We start from the raw sequence: 19,683 nt of genomic DNA, 5'->3' as shown, positions 1-19,683 counted from the left end.
GTTCTAGCTTTACAGGAGTCCCTCCTTTTTCGGTGGTTTCTGCAGTGTCATCCCCTTCAGCTGCTACTCCCCTGGACGGTACCAGCTCGCAGCAGTTTGGGCTGGTGGCTTTAGGGGGAGGCTTTCCACCAGAGCAGGCTTTTTTGGATCTTGGCGTGGGTAACTATTATGACGAATGCTAGCCTTTTGGGGTGCTCACTGTGGGGACTGCTCCATTCAGGGGCAGTGGACTCCGTTCGCTGCGTTTGTCGATCAATCTTCTGGAGCTCTGGGCGATTGGGCTGCAGTTACTCACTCTCCAGCCCTTTCTGGAAGGAACAGCAGTTAGAGTATTCTCCGACAATGCCAAGGAAGTGTGCGGAAATTTTTGAGCGGACACAGGAAGCACTCCCTTGGGCCCTGAAACTCCCATGCTGTTTCTCTGGGCAGAATCACTACTTCTGTCCCTATCGGCAGCCAATGTGGCCGGAGTTGACAATGTACAGCCTTCCTTAGTCATCCAGCCCTAGATCCAGGAACATGGCCACTCTCATGGTCAGTTTTCTTTCTGCTTGTGCAGCGTTGTGAGCAGCCCCAGCTGGGTTTGATGGCTTCAGCAGAGAATGCGAAGGTCAGGTGCTTCTTCAGTTTCAGAACGGTGCTCGAAGGATTAGGGCTGTTAGCCTTGGTTCAGCCCTGGATGGCTCACAAGCTCCTTTCTAATCTAATCTTCCATTTGTGTCACACTAAACTAAGCAGGCTCAAGGTGACTTACAGAGAAGAGGAGGAGGGAGAGGAGAAGGCAGGGAAAGGACAAGAAGGAGAGGTCTTAAAACAGGAGAAGAAATAGGCAATAGTATCAGTTATCGAAGAGTTTTCAGTTTCTTGCGGAATAATGTGTAGCTGGTTTCCATCCTGATAGCTTATGGGAGGTTGTTCCAAGTTTTCATTCCCAGATAGATCAGCATGGGGTTGAAGATTCATCTGTAGTGGAAGTTTTTTGTGGAAGGCATGTTTAGTTGAATTCTGTTAAGGATTCTTCTGGAGGTGGACCAGACTGCTGAAAATAGTTGGATTTGGGGGGGGGAGGGAGGGCAGCTGTGTGTCCGTGGAATATGTTGTGTAGGATGCATGATATTTAGAAATTTATCCATGATGGTATGGGAAGCCAGTGTAATTATTTGATGAATGCTAGATCGAGTCATATTTCTTTAGGTTGAAGATCAGTCTTATGGCTGTGTTCTGGATGAGTTGCAGTCTGTGGATTAGAGTGTTCTCTCTGTGGTCTTTGGGTGGTCATGTTGTCTGTCGGATAGCGACGCACCCCCAACCTCGTGATTCTAGTTGCTCTGCATTGGCCTCGTCGTCCGTGATATGCGGACTTGTCCATATTCCAGAAGTGACTCAGATTTATGAGAGGGGTGCTTTGTTTGTGGCCTCCCTTCTGGCATCCTTTCCCTTTGTGGAATCTTAACATTGTTCTTTAGGGTCTTGGGGAAGCCCCATTAGAGCCACTGAAGAATGCTACTCTTCTGAGTCTGATGTTCCAGACTGTCTTTCTGGTCGTCATGGTCTCAGCATGGCGTATTTCGGAGATTCAAGCTCTTTTGCGCAGGGAACCTTTTCTCTATATTCAGGACGCAGGAGTAGTTCTCTGTACTGTACCTTCCTTTCTACAGCAAATAGTTTCCACTTCTCCTCTCACCTATGGGGTTTGTTTGCCTGTGTTTCATTTCTCAGGTTCCATGCGGATAGCTTAGCTCTTCCATCCATTGGATGTTGAGAGCATTTTGCTCCACTATTTGCAGTGGATGCCTAATTTTCAGTTGTCTGATCATCTTTGTCCTATCTACTCCGCCTTGGGGGGATAGGCTGGCATCTCAGACCTCGATCGCCCATTGGTTTTCTTGGGCCATTTCTTCTCCCAGTGTTTCTCATGACTAGCAGCCAACAGTTTCCTTGAGGCCTGCTGGGCTATTGGTGTTGCTGTTTCATGGGTGAAGTCTTGCGCGTTTCCTCTCAATTACTTTGCTGGGTGGTTCCTTGATCCTATTTTCCATCTTTTTACCCGTTTTTTTCCGGATGCATGGGATGGCTCGCTTGGATAACGTTTTTTGGGGGGACCTTGGGATTGCGGGCAGGCTCTTCTGTCCCTCCCTAGACGCTGCCATTGCTTTGGTACGTCACCTAGCGTACTGAATCCGGAAGGTACATAACAGAATGAAAGATTAGGTTTTCACCTTCATAATCTTATTTGTTAGTACCTGTAGGATTCAGTATGGCCCACCTTCTCTGTGTAACTTCAGTTCTGAATTGCCTGCTTTATGCCTCTGTTATTCTCCTTGTAGACTAGGCCTTCTAGCCAGTTGACAGATCCTGTGGGGAGTTTTCGCCTTTCTGCGAGTATGCAAGTTTCCGAATGTTGTTTCATGTGGGTGCTCGTTGCACGCAGCAGGTTAGTTTTACATTGTTCATCAATGTTTTTTTCTGTGTTGCCATTGGGCTTGTATATTACTTGTTTTCATGTTCTGCAGCAGACCTGTACAGAAATGATGTTGCTGAGGAACTTCCCCTATACCCCCTTGTCATGGAGTTGTCCAGGTATGTTTCTTGCTTTGGAACTAAACTGAATCTAACTCTATAAGGGGGAGGAGCAAGTGCTCAGAAAAGTGTGTGACTTTCTGCAACTCCCAGATTGTGGGTTGGGATTGAACACCTAGCATACTGAATCCTACAGGTACTAATAGAAAGAAGATTATTGAAGGTGAAAACCTAATCTTCCATTAAGTGAGTTTTACTGCCCCCCCTCAAAAAAATATATATATATTTGTGTATTAAATTAGTGCAAAGAAGAGTGCTTTTTTATAGTGTATATTATATATTAACCTTTTTCATCAGAGGTAAATGATACAATACTGAATCACTTCTAATAACTTTGCACACACTAATTACAGTAGTGAAAATGTCCTACAAATCATGCTGTCCTTAACTGCCTTTCCCTGTACTGAGGAACTGATAAGCCTCTAAGCCCTTTATATGTGTTTGCTTGAGCCATGTCTCTGTTTTGTTTTTTTCTTGGGAAAGCATATTTCTTTCCAGATGCACTATTAATGTACATTTCAGTAATGCTGGATTTGCATCTTCTGATTTAGAAACACCACTCTGAGAACAAGAGCACTGACCGAGTGACAGAAATCGAGGCACAAGTGGATGAACTGAAAGGAATCATGGTCCGAAATATAGGTACAAGAACATTGCTCACAACATGAAGTACTAATAAAAAGGCATGGAGAGCTGTAACATGGATACTTAAGGGGGAAGTTACCAATGTGGACTACTGTAAGACATGTTATTTTATTGTTAATTCCCATTAATAGTAACTAGGTCTTGTTGCATAAAATGGAACTTGTGCTAAACAGTAAACCATGCTGATAAATACATCCCTGAGTCTCTTCCACACCTGAAGCTGTTCTACCTTGAGAATGTGGTAAACTTCACACCCATTTGCAGAAATTGACTTTAGCACATTACTAAAACTTGCTGACCTTAGGAATAAGAATGTTAGCTGCTTTTAGTTTCCCCTTTCATGTTTCCACATTGATAAAACCTTCAACATGTGGCGCTACTAACTATTGTGTTTGCAGTAGAAGACTGCCCAAGGAGGTTGTAAGTCATTAGAATAAAAATAATAATTAGATGGTGGCATGCCCGGGGCTCTGGTTGGCCGGGCATTGGCTTTTGCTGGGGCTCCTGTCGGGCTGCGGCTGGAGAGCGACGGCAGTGCGAGGTCTGAGAGAAGTTGTGGAAGCTAAAGATGGCAAGACTACAGTTATTGAAGGCAAGATTAAAGAGGATATAAACATTCCTGTTCTTCCTCCCAACCCATCAGGCCAGTGTCCGATCTGCCACTGGAATCTGAAACATAAATATAATTACACAGATTTCCTGCTTCTAAGTCAGTTAATCTGTTCAGATGGAGGGATGCTGCCCCGACATGTCACACAGCTCTGCACTGAGTAACACTGGAAGATAGCAATTTGTGTCAAGATGGCACAGAGAGCAGGTCTCCTGCCAAACCACAGACCCATTCTTCCTGAGGGGAAGAGCCTGAAGAAACCTTCTTTAGGTATATCAGTGATAGGAAAAGGAACACAGACGGTATAGTACGCCTTAGACAACCGGACGGAAACTACGCGGTGGCGGATTCAGAAAAAGCAGAACTACTAAATGAATATTTCAGTCTTCACCTGCGAAGCACCGGGACACGGACCACAGTTGAAGGTAAAACAAGACGTGGATGACCCGTTTCAGAATTTTGAGTTCACACCTGGGGACGTCTACAACGAACTGGCAAGGCTAAAGGTAAACAAGGCCATGGGACCGGACAATTTACACCCAAGAGTGCTCAGGGAATTGAGAGATGTTCTGGCGGAACCGTTGGCAGTGCTCTTCAATCTCTCACTAAGTACGGGGATAGTTCCGTTGGACTGGAAAAAAGCCAACGTCGTTCCTCTACATAAAAAGGGTTGTAAGGCTGAGGCTGCGAACTACAGACCGGTAAGCCTCACCTCAATAGTGTGTAAACTCATGGAAACACTAATTAAGTATAAATTAGATACGATCCTGAACGAGGGAAATCTCCGGGATCCCAGTCAACATGGATTCACCAAGGGTAGGTCATGCCAGTCCAATCTTATCAGCTTCTTTGACTGGGTAACAAGAAGACTGGACTCAGGAGAGTCCTTGGACGTCGTGTACCTGGACTTCAGCAAAGCGTTTGATAGCGTCCCACACCGCAGGCTGCTGAACAAGATGAAATCAATGGGATTAGGAGAGACTCTAACTGCATGGGTTAAAGATTGGCTTAGTGGCAGACTTCAAAGGGTGGTGGTTAACGGTACCCTCTCTAAAATGTCGGAGGTGACTAGCGGAGTGCCACAGGGTTCAGTCCTGGGCCCACTCCTCTTCAACATATTCATTGGGGATCTGACTCAAGGGCTTCAAGGCAAGGTAACCTTATTCGCTGATGACGCCAAACTATGCAATATAGTAAACGGCTATAATCTACAGAATGCTATGGAGCAAGACCTGCGTACTTTAGAAAGTTGGTCCTCGATCTGGCAGCTGGGCTTCAACGCCAAGAAATGTAAGGTCATGCATCTTGGTAACGGAAATCCTTGCAGAACTTATACCCTGAATGGAGAAACTTTAACCAGGACTACGGCAGAACGAGACTTAGGAGTAATCATCAGTGCTGACTTGAAAGCAGCCACTCAAGTGGAGAAGGCTTCATCTAAAGCACGACAGATGATAGGTTGTATCAAGAGAAGCTTCGTCAACAGAAAGCCTGAAGTCATGATGCCATTGTACAGAGCCATGGTGAGACCTCATCTGGAATACTGTGTGCAATTTTGGAGGCCACATTACCGTAAAGATGTGCTCAGAATTGAATCGGTTCAGCGGATGGCCACCAGGATGGTCTCGGGGCTAATGGGTCTTCCGTACGAAGAAAGACTGAGCAAATTGCAACTCTACACTCTCGAAGAGCGTAGGGAGAGGGGAGACATGATTGAGACATTTAAGTACATCACGGGACGGGTCGAGGTGGAAGATGATATCTTTCTTCTGAAGGGACCCTCGACCACAAGAGGTCATCCGCTCAAACTCAGGGGAGGGAAGTTTCGTGGAGACGCCAGGAAATACTTCTTCACGGAAAGAGTGATTGAGCATTGGAACAAGCTTCCAGTGCAGGTGATCGAGGCACGCAGCATCTCAGACTTCAAGAAAAAATGGGATACCTATGTGGGATCCCTACGAGGGTCATGCCAAGGGATAGGGTCACTAGGGTATAGACTTGAAATAGCGGGTCAGTAGAGTGGAAGTATAATTACAATCATACTTAAGGGGGTCATTAGACTTAATAGGGAGGGTCAATAGGGTGGGCAGACTTGATGGGCTGTAGCCCTTATCTGCCGTCATCTTTCTATGTTTCTAAACAGAAATTCCCATTTAATAGGTACCTCACAAGGTGGGCTGTGGGTAGTGTAAAACCCATCCTGAAAAAAGGGTTGAGGTAGTGTAAAGTGCACATGTCAGTTGGAGACCCAATTCTGAAGGATAACCTGTCTATTTAAAACACTGAAGTCGGCAAATGCTACCTCTAAGGACACGACAACATCCATCCTCTATCCTGTGTGTTCTGTCTCAAATGCTTTATGTAGTAGGCATCCTTTACTACTACAGAATCAACCCTGGAGTCCGCTGCACTACCCTTCCTCCTCCATTGATTCCAGCTCCTGTATTTTGGCTGCACGTGAAGGAATTTCACCCAAAGAGTAAGCAGAGGAAGGAACAGTGAGGATTCTACTCTCAGCCTCACATAAGGACACATGTTTATATTCAAGAATCTGAGGATCTCTGTTCACTGTGATATGACTCCATTAAAAGAGGTAGAAAATGGGGGGGGAAAAAGAAAAATGTTTCATTGTTGCCCTCTTCTCCATTTATTAGGATTGTACCTGCCACTCTGTGCAGGTTATCCACTTGATTCCCTCTTTTGGATGTGAGAGAGAGTAGATTAGTTATGGGGGACAAAGACTCATGGCAGACAGACTTCTAGAGTCTGTGTCCCGCAAATGGCAAAAAATGGAGAAGCCTCCACTGCTCCAGTGTTGTAAATCAACTTATTGTTGGGTGTTGTGCAGCTCAAGAGGGAGGGGGAAGACATCTTGATGGGTAAATCGAATACTAGCTAAAAGAACAATTGGCAGAACCCTATATTGACCTCTCAAAAAGCATCTGCTGGCTTTAGTTTAGATAAAAGTTAATTAATATTAATAAAGGTGAGACGTGGCCCATACGGAGGTGTCTCATCTTTATTAATATTAATTAACTTTTATCTAAACTAAAGCCAGCAGATGCTTTTTGAGAGGTTAGTTCTGCCAATTGTTCTTTTAGCTATATTATAGGTTTGGCAGTTTTTCCAGAGTTTTCTTGGTTGCCTAAATTGAATACTGTCAGCAATACTTGGGGATGATAGATGATAATAATTAAGGGCTCCTTTTATGAAGGTGCGCTAGCGTTTTTAGCGCACGCACAAGATTAGCCCATTCTCCCAGGAGCTAATCAACATTGGCCTCCTTCCCTATCCCCAAATGCAAACCCAAAACACCCACTTCACAGTGAATGTCCAAATCCTCACCCCTATAGAACAATTATAAGATGGTCAGGAACCCCCAAAATATACCCCCAAACCAGAGCCAACCACACCACCAACAGCCCAACTATACCTGGTATTCTGGAACACTCCAAAAGGACCCATAAGACCCCAAATATCCAAGCACACAGCATACCAGCAACCAACAAACAGCCAAGTCCAACACACTACCAAAGTCCAAGCAAACCAGGAAGTCAAGAGTCCCCCGCAGCGGGTTCCACTGGCACTTTCCTCGGGCGGCTATCCGTTGGCGGGATTACCACAATACCCAGCATGTTGACAAAGTAAGGGCCTTGGTAGGAGAATCAAAAGTCTGCCTGCGGCCCTCATGATGAATCTGTAGGTGGGCTGGGTACAGCAAGGCAAACTTAACCTTGTGGTTAAAGAGCGCAGAATAAATTGGCGTGAACTCCATCCTCTGCGCTGCCACCATTGTAGAATAATCATGAAAACAAAGGATTTTCTTGTTTTCATGGTCACAAAAGTTTCAATTCAACACGTATTGTCAATTATGTTAGGCAGAAGGGATTCATTCATACCAGTGGTCTCAAACACGCGGCCCGGGGGCCAAATGCGGCCCGCCAGGTACTATTTTGAGGCCCTTGGTATATGTATCATAATCACAAAAGTAAAATAAAACAGTTTTTTGATCATATGCCTCTTTAACTATAAATTACAATATTATTATTAAGACTTAGCCAAAAGGAAAGATTTATAAACTATAAAGAGTTTTACCTCATGCAAAATTGTCATTTCTTTAATAAGACAGTAACTATTTTTTTCTCAGGCCCTTCGTTACCTGCATATCCAACATGTGGCCCTGCAAAGGATTTGAGTTTGAGATCACTGATTCATACCATGGTGCAAGCCCTTGCCCCCTCCCCTCCCCTGTATCGCCTGCAAAATCGCCATTTTATGTGCAAATTTCAAGATTTTAAAGATGACCACACGGGGCAGAGAGTCCTGTGGCATGTCATTTCAAAGCAAGTTTTGTCTAGACTTTCAAAGAAATTGAAAAATGACTGATGTGATATAGAATCTTTTACATTTTTTTGTGGTGACTTTGGTACCAGCAAAATTCAGTTCTGTCTTGATTTTCTTCCTAGATTTGGTGGCACAAAGAGGAGAAAAGTTAGAACTACTCATAGACAAAACAGAAAATCTTGTGGATTCTGTAAGTATACAGACATGGATGGCTGAATATGGTGTTGTGGGAAAAGTTAATAAAAAACATATGGAAGGCAAAAGTCTAATGTTAAAATATATATCTTGTACCACCCACGCTCCCACTTTGAGAGGTGTAACGCTCCCACTTTGAGAGGTGTAAAATAAGAGGCTAAGGGCAAATAAGTCCAGAAATAGTTATCTGTCTTGGTGAAAAAATTGAGAAATGTAGGCATCAACCCCAGAACAATTTTATTTTTCACAGCACCATTTATCCGGGCAGAATCCTGATGTGTTCCAAGATTATATGACATGTATGTAACTAATGTGTATGACGGGAGACTAAAGAAGCTGAAGACCATAAGATATGCCATACTTGGATCAGACCAAGGGTCCATCAAGTCCAGCGATGGTCTTAGTTATTAGTTCTGGCAGAATCCCTTAGTGTAAATCAATTTCATTTTGCCAGCTCTCAGGGATAACTGAAGGCTTTCTAAAGTGAACAATATATAGCTTGTAGATTCTCTTCCAGAATGTCTAAACCTTTTTTTAACAGAGGGGGTTCATCAGTATACGTTTGGTTGTAACACTAAATATTTTGATATGTTATCTTAAAATCAATTTAATGTATTTACACATTCGATTTGGATTTTGAATCTTCTTGCTCATTTTCTCCAAATCCCAAGTTCAAGGTGAGTTACAAACAGGTATCCAAATAATTTCCTTGTCCAAGTAGACTTAATCTAAGTTGGACCAGAGGCTCAAGATCACAGGGAACATCATTAGGAGAAACAGGATTTGAACTTTGCCTTCCCCTGTTCTTAGTTTGCTGCTCTAACCATTAGACTGGAGATTTGCATATATTAAAAAGCTTTTATTAAAGCGAATATATGAAATTAACCAAAAAATAAGTCCAGAAATTAGGAAAATACCCAAGCAAAAATATTTTTGCCTTGAGTATATACCTTCTTTAAATAAACCCAAATATACTAACTGCACTAAGCACATCCACTTAATTGTGCATTAGGTGAAAAATTATTTTCTCCCATTGTTTCAAGTGCACCATGTTTCCCCCCAAAAAGACCATGTCATATTAATTTTGGGTCCAAATATTGCACTAGGACTTATTTTCAGGGATGTCTTGTTTTTTTTCATGTACAATGATCATCTCTCTCTTCCTCTCCTCCACCCCAATTCTTCCTCTTTCCTTTCTCTCCCCACTTGTGCAGCATCTTTCCTCCCCTCTCACCCATCCCTTGTGCCTTCCTTCTGCAGCATCTTTCAATCCCTCCCTTCCTCCCTCCAATTCCTCCGTGCAGCAGAACCCTTGAGCAGCATCTTTCTATCCTCCCCTCCCATCCCCCCTGTGCAGCTGAACCCCACCGACCCTTCCACCACAAGACCAACATACCTCCCTCCAAACAGCAATGTCGGTAGCATTCTAAACAGGCTGCTTCGCGGCCTTCTGCCGGGGAATTCCCTGTGCTGCATTGCTGATGATGGGAGAAGACTGCAAAGCAGCTTGTTTAGAGTGCTGCCGATGCTGCTGTTTGGTAGGAGGATCGGTGGGGTTTGGATGGGAGGGAGAGATGGAAAGATGCGCAGGGAGATGGGTGGGAGGGTCAGCGGGGTTCGGATGTGAGGTGGGGGGCACTGCTGCTGGCGAATCCAGGGATGGAGTATGGGAGTGTCAGTCTAACTAGGGCTTATTTTCGGGGTAGGGCTTATATTAAGACCTACCCCGAAAATCATGCTACGGCTTGTTTTTGGGATAGATCTTATTTTCGGGGAAACATGGTATTAATTTCATGGAATGTCTTTTGCTCTTGGTACTATTTGAAAAGTTAAATGGCTGTTTTCTTTTTATCTGTTCTACTTCACTCATGATTTTACAGACTTCTTTCTCTCAGTCCTTTCTTCTCAAATTTGTTTAGCCTTCCTCGTAGGAAAGCCATTTTATCGCTTTTGTTGCCCTTTTCTGTATCTTTTCTAGTTCTATTATATATTTGAGATGGGGGACCAGAACTGCACACAATATTCAGTTGAACAGTAGATCAATACATAAGTATAATGATACTCTCTCCTTTCCTTTTCTAATATCCATAATTTTCTTTTGCTTTTCTGAGTGCTGTCACACACTGAACTGAGGATTTCAAAATGTTGCCTGTAGTGATTCTAAGATCTTTTTCTTGGATGGTAGCTCTTAACACAAGAGCCCAACATTTTGAACCCTCTGTTGAGCTGGTGATGACTCATGGTGACCTCTAGATAGTTGGTGTTTCAGTCTCCAATCAGGTAGCTAATCATTGTATTGATCCATCACATTGCATGTCTTCCTCTGTTATATTATCCTTCCAGCTTACCAAGGAGCAGGGGAGTAGGAATCAAAAGCATGATGAGCAATGTGCAACAAACGTAGCACAGAGGGCCTCAAGAATGGATATGGCACAATAGCTTTATTGAAAGACCTGACATGGAACATGTTTCAGCTAAACACCTGTGTCAGGGGCTGTGAAAACAGTAGTTCAGCAGAGAGAGATTCCTTAGTTCCTCAGTGTAATTGAATGGATCAGACACACGTAGTTGTGGAAATATCATATTTGAATTGCAGCTTGTACCGGTGCAGAAGTCCCATTTTATGTGAAGCTTCCTATTGGTAGATGCTGCAATTAAAATGTGATGTTTTAACAACTATGTGTTTGATCCATCTAATTAGATTGAGTGAGACAAGAAATATATCTCTGCTGAACTGTTATTTTTTCACAACCCCTGACTGACTCAAGCATTCAACTGAAACATGGCCCATGTCTAGTCTCTTAATAAAGCTTCTGTGCCACATCCATTCTTGAGGCCCTCTACGCTTCTTTTGTTGTCCTTCAACCTTGTCAAGCATAGTTGGGATTAATTTTCCCTATATGCATGTATTTGCACTTATCCACATTAAATTTTATCATCTATTTTAGATGCTTAGCTCCAAGCTGAATTTTATCTTTGTGAACTGTGTGAGGATGCAGCTGTTTAATAATATCTTATAAAAATACAGTGCCTGTTATTTTAAAAGCATTTTCTGAGTATCGGCACCTATCATCCACATATATGTTACTGACCACGGCAAGTTGCTGATTTTTCAGCAGTATTATCAAGAAGGGAATCCAAAACTGAGCAGCAGACAAATGTGAGGCATGGGGAGGCACCCTGGTAGTTGCACTATTAGCATGGGGGGATGAAGTTTTGTGCAGGCTCTGATTTTAGGGACATCCTATATCCATATTTCTCATCCTTTTGAAGCACAAGGCATGCATACTCTAGCAAAAATGTACAGCAGTGTGAACACTGAGAGGACTTATATAGCCAAATTAGGGCTGGATAAGACAGAAGGCCTCCCCCCTCTCCCCTAAATTTTAAAATGAAGCAAATAAGTGGAGACAAACATGGACCAGTGACAATGGAATATTATTCTAATGACTGGGTTTTTTTTAACTCCTGGGAAAATGTATGCCACTGTGCATTGCAAACTTTGCACAAAATTCCCCTCCTATGCAGATTCTGTTCAGGGATCAGGAGACAGTGATAACTCATGCTGTTGATATCCATCCATTCCTTCCTTGACATGGATGCACACATCTTCTTTTTGCCCTTCTCCTCTCCTGTTTCATCTAGGTCATTCCCTGCCCAGCAATCATCACAAGCAAAAAAGGAGGAGAGGGGTTGCACATGGGCTGTATGTCTATGTCTCTCTCTCTCTCCACCTACAGAAATTTAACTGGTGTACCTATGTCAAAGCTGGTTGCTTCAGTGACTTCCCCAGACCACCTAGTTTTAAGTGAATATGGTTTTATATAGAGATATAAAACACAAAGGCATATTTAGTGTGCATATAATATCTGCTGGTTTTGCTCCTTCCATCCATTACCAATGAATTTTCTCTGTTGCCTCCATGCACTCTCTGCTGCTAGAGGGCAGAGTCCAGATTCTCCAGTAGAAACTTCCTTGGATGTTTCAGTTCTCTTGATGTGAACCGCCCAGATTATTATTATTATTATATAACTTGCCTCATTGCACATAACTGAGTCTTGCCATGGTGCCCTCTTTTTCATCCTTTTGCTGATCTGTACTTCACTCTTAGTCAAACAATATTTCCATATTAAAAAGATAAGAGTCCATGTCTCATGCTCTCTATGAACCTGCTCCTTTTCTGCTTCTAGCCTCTCGCCATGCCTGGCTCCTCTTAAGTCTTAATCTTTCCCTTAGTTACTTATTATGAGCAGACCTCACCATCCTTGGATTTCAGCTCTTTCCACATCTAGGAGAAAACAGTTGTTCATGCAGTGCAGGCTGTTGACTTGGTTTGTTACTTTGGCTATAACATGTGCATGGCAGAGCTTGTTCATGGCTGTTGCTCTTAACACTCAAGTGAATTGCAGGCAGTTCTTAGTGTATTCTTTCCCTATTTAGCAATTTAAGCCAGAAACAGGACTTGGAGGATGCACAAAAGGAGATGTGTTATGCACTTTGTGTGTTGCACAAAGTAATGTCCCACTAATATTTGTTATCCTAGGGTTAGAACTATATCCTAGGGTTATGCTATAGTTAGAAACATGAGTGCACCTTTTCTCAGAGTATGCACATTTAGAAGGCAATTCTGTAAATTGGTGCCTTCAGTTAAGCACCACAGCCCCCAAAAATTGGTAGCTAGGTATGTAAGTGCACTAAGCATACTCTATAAAGGCACACCTAACTGGTTTGGTGTAGGTGCCGGCGAGCTCGCCAATTGACATATGTATTTACAGAATTCTGTAAGTTACATGACTCCTTGTTGCACTAATGCACCAACAGCTATACCATGCCTGTGGCAGGCATAGATTATTTTACCAACCTTTTTTCTTATAAGGCTGTGTCAGTCTGATCAACTTTGCCAATTCAAATTCGATCTATAACTAGTTTTACTATCTTTAAAAGAGTGCTTAAAATTTTGTTGTTGTTGTTGTTGTTTCAGAAATTTAATCTTAGAAGTAATAAAGGGATCATGTTTTTTGGTGTCGTCTTGCCAATACTCTTATTCTTTATACATCCTAGACCAATTAATGTAGCTTCTTAATTTGTAATCCACTATGAGCTAATTGTAACAATGATATAACTAACTGTAATTGATGGCCTGTTACTTTTTTGGTTTGCCAGTGGTGGCGTAAACTAGTATTCTATAACAGAATCTTAGCACTAAGGATTTGTTAATAGAATTAGTGCTCAGCATGCATCAGTGTTGCACCAAAATTGGTACACAACTTCATAGAGTGTTGGTCTTATCATGAAGCGCTGAGAGTAGAGCCCAGGTGGCTCTGTTTGGTATGCAGGACTAAACAATGCCAGGTCCCTTTTAAAAGATCCTCAGAAAAGCCTCTCCGTGAACAGCATTATCTTACGATGCATCACATTGCATTAATGAATGTCTTCAACTTTTTTTTTTTTAGTCTGTGACATTCAAAACCACTAGCAGGAACCTTGCCAGAGCCATGTGCATGAAGAATCTGAAGCTCACTATTATCATTATCATTGTAACCATTGTAAGTATTGGCTGCGTAAGGCCCTCTCACAGTTCCGAACTTTCATAGTGAGACAAGAGATTAACAGCCGAGGGGTTTTACATTCCTTAACTGTTCATGATCTATCTATCTATCTATATAATGATCTATATATATAAAAAAATTAAGACCTTTTTAGAGACTTCTGCATGATAGACTTGTCACATAATCCTGGGATTGTCGACTTGTCACATAATCCTGGGATTGTCAGCTTTCTATTGACACAAATTATTTGACAAGCCTCATTTCTTTTGGTTTTATTACCATGATTTATATCAAATGGAAATAGGAAACACTCATTTTCCTTGGTAGCCCTCCAGACTGGTCCTGACATTTGGGTTATGCACGCCTACCAGTAGATAGAGACTAAGAATGCTGACATTGGACCTCGGAGAATCCTATATCTACCTTTTGCATTCCTCAAGCAGCCAATCTCCAGTAGATGATGAATGTAGATAAGCCTTTGCATACTGTCCAGGTTTAAGTAGGTCAAATAGGTTAGGAGCCAGTGATTTTGGGAGAAAATATAGTTAAGTCAATTTCTAAGGGCTTTTGTAGAAGCTTTTGTTATTTGTTGGGAGGTCTTTTCAGGTCTCTTTCTTACCCCAGAGGGCGTTATGCCTGACTGGGCAAGTCTCCCTTCCTTCCCCCCTTTAGTAGTCCACTTCCAGGGGACCATATTAGAAGTGGTGTGTGTCTGTCTCCCCTTTGTGTGTAGCTGCTCTTTTAAGGGTAAGATATTGGTCAAGAGTTTAAATGAAGCTAAGATTCCTTGTATGTTGGAGGATAAGCTTAAAGGAGCTGCAGAGGTACCATCCAGGAAGAGTGAGTGGAACAGGTATTCCAGCAAGCTTAGCCCTTTCATGGTACTCTGATATTCTGGATCTGTGACGATGAGGGCCACAGTGAAGATGTTGGGAGCCTATTGACTGGTAGAGGTGGGAGGTCTCTTTTGGCACTTCTACCAGAGATGGATTCAGATAACCACAGACCAGTGGGCCTTAGAGGTCATTTGGGAAGACTGCGCCTTGGAGTTCATCCTCTGCCAGACAGTTTTTTTGGAGTTGCCCAGTTGTTCCTAGCTAAAAGCAGTGGCTTACTGGAAAACCTTGAAGTGGTTGTCATAGCTCCTGGTCGTGGTTCCCATCCTGACAGGCAAACAGTGAACAGGCCAATATTCAGTCTATTTCATGGTTCCCAAGCGAGAAGGTACCTTTTGGCCCTTCCTAGATCTCTCAGACATGTGAATATATCTCAGGGTGATCTACTTTCACATGGAAACTTTGCAGTCAGTGGTCATAGCAGTTAAAAAAAAAGTTTCTGACTTCATTGGACTTCACAGAAGTTAGTCTACACATTCCAAAAGTTCTTCATTTTGCCGTTTTAGGAAGGAACTTTCAGTTTTGTGCTCGTCCCTTTGGATTGGCTTTTCCAAAGTCATGGTAATAGCAGCATTCACATTGTGCAAGGAAGGCATTACAGTACATCTTTATCTGGACAACTAGCAAAGTCTTTGCAGGAGTGCGAAAGATGGTCATGGCGTGTATGGTCTAGTTTTTAGAATAGTTAGATTGGGTGGACAACCTAGCAAAAAGCAAGTTGGTGTTCACTTTCCATCTGCTGGTAGGCACACATATAACCTGTGTGTTTGGACCATTCTAGAAGAAAATGAGGTAAGATCTAATTTCTCCTTTGTCTGATTTCCTTTTGCACTCAAGAATATATATGTGTATTTATAAAACTAACTTGACCATACCTTCAGGTCATGTCCTAAGTCAGTTTATAGTATTAAATAACATGGGACATAAGAACAAAGGGCCCAGTATTATTCAAAACTATTTAACCCGTCAACAATGGCTGCTGACTGGTTAAATCGCACATAACCAGCTATCCACAAATAATCAGTTATCTCTGCTAATTATTTGCAGTTAGTGCATAGGAAAGCTAGGGAAAATACTTGAATACCTGATTACTATTCAATTAATTGTAAACTGCTTTGGGTGAATCTCTTCATGAAAAGGCAGTTAATAAAATCTAAAATAATAATCAAAATAACCGAGATCTGGCTGTCTTGGAGCTGGATCACATTTAGGACCCTATACTTCGGTGCTAACCGGGCAAGTTTAGCGTATAAATAGGACCACATAAATAGCTGTCCTATTTTTGTGCTCTAGCTGATGGCCGGTTAGCAATGAATATTGGTTTAAACAGTTATTGGCTGGCAGCCAAAAATGAAACTGGTTATTCAATGCTGGTCTCCGGAAACAGCCTGGCATTGAATATCCAGGTTCTGCGCCAGCAGCAAACAAAATAAAAGCCCACTGCTGGCTGAAAAATAACAATAGACATGTGCTTAAAGGGGATGGGATTTGATTACTGTTTTTCTGTGATTATAGTCAAAGCAGTTTATATATTATATGTAGGTAATGGAGGGTTAAGTGAAATGCCCAGAATCAAACCCAGCTCCCCTGGTTCTTGGGCCACTGCAGTAACCATTAGGCCAGATTAGCTTAGATAAATCTCCTTATTTATAGGTGGCTAGTGCTCAGGAATTTCCTTTTATTAGACATCAAGGTTTGCTTCTGACTTTTAATTTAGCAGAAATTCTGTCATGTGCTAGTAATGCTGCTGGTGATTAAAATATTCTCCTTTTCAGGTTTTCATCTACATTATTGTATCTGCTGCATGTGGTGGACTCACATGGCCGAGGTGTGTTAACAAGTAAAGAAAAGAGAGAGAGAGAAAAGCAGCCAGTCTTAATATGTACGGAAAATGAGAATCCAATGGATTTATAGGAGCAGAGCTTTAATAACTTGCGACGTCTGGAAATGCCTTTCTTTCACCTTGAACAGAAGTTGCCTGGCCTCCTTGTCTACCTTTCCATTTACAGGATTCTGATTTCTCTTTGCCTTACAGAAGTTTAAAAGACCAGGTCCCCTCTAGAAATCCTTTCAAATACCACCTCATTGACCTGGAGCCTCAAGAAAGCTATGATTACTGTTTTGGAAGTACATATGGAGTGATGACACATTTTTATTTTTATGACAGCCTGCTCTTATTTTGATGGACCCATTTACCAGTTCCAGTTTGGTGGGGTACAGGCATGCTTGTTTGTGTGTACGTATAGTGTAAGTGTTTTCCTGTGCACAGAAGTGATTTTGCACTTTAAATGTGATCCATAGACTGATGTTACATGGGAGGACAGTGCTTTTTGTGAATCATTTTCATTTGTTGGTTTGTGTGATAGAAAGAGGGTCTGTGCTGCTCAGATGATTAAGGCATATGTATGATGAAGGCATATGAAAAAATACATCTTTTGATTTGCCTTTTTTCCTTCGCATTATATGGCATCATCTGAATAAGGACCCACTGTAACTCTTTAAAAAGAGCATACACATTCTCCTTGCTCCTCATATATTGTTTGATCTAGTAAATGATACAGGGTTACAGTTGATGCAGGGAGGGAGGTAGGCAACACAGTTTGTTAATCAACATTTTGAATAAAAGGTAGCATCTCTAGCTGCTATCAACAGTAATGGGAATTTTTTTTTTTCTTTTCATGCAATAAATCTGTATTTTATAAAGTTTATATTTTGTATGTTTACCATACTGTATGTTCTTAATTTTTCTAGATCCTAATTTGCAACCTATGTTTTCATCAGCACAATGTATAACATTTTGGAAACTTACAAGTAGCAAAATTTGTTTTTAAAAAATTCACCTGCGAAAGCTTCTTTTCTAAATATAATCTTGCAACTCAAGTATTGTTTTGCAAAACCTATGACAATTTCCACCTTGCACCCATATCCTTCAGTGATACATACTTTAGGGTATTTGTGCTCTTTTGCACAGATGTCTTTGTTATGAATGCTTACATATGACATATGGGCCGTTGGTTGATTTACAGTCTGTTGTGTTAAAATGTACCTCTCACAACATTCCTTTGGCATTCAGGTGTTTTCCATTGATAGGCAGACAATGTATGGTTTTGTTTCTCTCGAGATATGTGCAATACCAGCATTGTTCATTTAAAAATTGCATGGCTTAGGCTTATTGCTATGCTTTCAAGGGGTTTTGCATTGACTTCATCTTGAATAACTCTTCTTTAATGTTGCCCTACAATGGAGATGTTTAATGAAGATAATTGTTTTACTTGTTTTGTGTGCAGGTCTCTTTATAAAACTATTTTTTTTGTTTGTTATGGCAATAAGATATATATTTGTTCCTAGACTTGTCACTCACAAAATGGAGTCAAACTGATCCCAGATAGCACATACCAGTACATAATATTGGCAAGCTGAATCTACTTGATTTGAACTGATTATGATTATATCACAGATTGCATAACACAGGTGTAATGGAATTTGACATTTCTAGAAACATGGGTGGTACCAACCAAAACCCCCCAAAACATTTATTTAGAAAAAAAATTGGCTACAGGGTGAGTATTTGTTTCCATTTGTTATTAAAAATCTCACATAAAAACAGATGCTACATTGTAAGTACTGTATGACATAAATTTATAATTAAAAAAAAGTCTACAAAACTGTGCTTATTACATTTGTAGAAAGATGAGATTAAAATGTTTAAATGTGAACATACAGTGCACATCATCTGTATTAAAAACAAATTTATGTTCATAATGTGAAAAAAGTAAAACAAAAAAAAAGTCAACTGCATGAATGGCTTCTCACACTACAAAAAACATAGAAGCTTGAATGATCAGTCCCAAAGCCAACAGAAATTCTTGTGTAGTTGGATGTGGAAAGAATATAGAATAGTTGATTCATTGACCATACCAATGTCTCACATTTTTGGACATTTGAAACCATATGAGGCAGATCTTTGCTGTATTGCAGAAGTAAATAAACCAAATCACCGTTTTAGTATGGTATAATTTTCTGTTCTAATTTCTCTTTTAATAGTTTGTAAGGATTTGTTATGTGGTAGAGAAGATGGAAGGTTAAGAATATAGTTGTTTTAATTTATTGGCATCATTAAATAAGTCACTGGCACAACTAAATCTCAGCTAAGAAATCCTAGTCCCTGATGGGAAAGTAGTGTATGTAATTGTTAATCGGAGAGCTTCCTTGAAGTCCTGCCTTCTAAGATATTATTTTACATGCCTTCTGTCACTAAGTGCCATTAGAACAAAACACATTCTATGCATCTTATTTTTTGAACTCTTATGTTGAAAATCTGATGCCTAAGTTAGAATTACTTAATTGGAAAATCTGTTGAAAATTAGAAATCAATTTTTATTCATTGTATGAGAAAATAATGTCCCATTAATTGGCTAAAATGATATAAATAGACCCTTTGGGTTATGAAACTAACCTGAAAAAGGATGTAAGAGGGAGGGAAAACCATTTTTAAACTGTGCTGACCGTGGTTTGAATGATAAATTGAGGCTATTTATTTATACCGTTCTCCCATGAGAGCTCTGAATGGTTTACATGAATTTATTTAGGTACTCAAACAGAGCAAACACCCTTTTAAGCAACTTTGCACCAGAGACACCTTAGAGTCCATTATCTTCAGCTATCCATTTTTCTTTGAGCCTCATTTTTTCTACTTGGTATAAATATGCAGATGTACGGTTATGTTTGTCATGTTGATGTGTCTGCATGAATTTTGCCTTTTTTAATATTCTGCGGTTGTATACAAAAGCTTGAGACATCCTTGGTGAAATTGTAAGTGAACTGAAGTTGAGAGAGCCTCAAAATCCCTCATTGAGGGCCGCAA

At 41.2% G+C, this 19,683-nt stretch overlaps 1 protein-coding gene across 2 annotated transcripts in view; it reads left to right on the top strand.

The window, feature by feature from the left end:
* Positions 1-18,152, top strand: part of VAMP7 (vesicle associated membrane protein 7) — a 67,353-nt gene extending 49,201 nt beyond the window's left edge. For both annotated transcript variants that reach the window (XM_033945955.1, XM_033945956.1), the window contains exons 5-8: positions 3,132-3,222; positions 8,302-8,369; positions 13,828-13,920; positions 16,595-18,152. In XM_033945955.1, coding sequence (XP_033801846.1) covers positions 3,132-3,222; positions 8,302-8,369; positions 13,828-13,920; positions 16,595-16,663 — 321 coding nt within the window. In that variant the 3' untranslated portion in view covers positions 16,664-18,152. The remainder of the gene's footprint in view (positions 1-3,131; positions 3,223-8,301; positions 8,370-13,827; positions 13,921-16,594) is intronic.
* Positions 18,153-19,683: the final 1,531 nt, after the last annotated feature.

The sequence above is a fragment of the Geotrypetes seraphini genome, chromosome 5 (assembly GCF_902459505.1).
Source record: "Geotrypetes seraphini chromosome 5, aGeoSer1.1, whole genome shotgun sequence".
Lineage (NCBI taxonomy): Eukaryota > Metazoa > Chordata > Amphibia > Gymnophiona > Dermophiidae > Geotrypetes > Geotrypetes seraphini.
The sequence above is the reverse complement of the archived record's forward strand: the minus strand, read 5'-3'. Positions and strand labels throughout refer to the sequence as shown.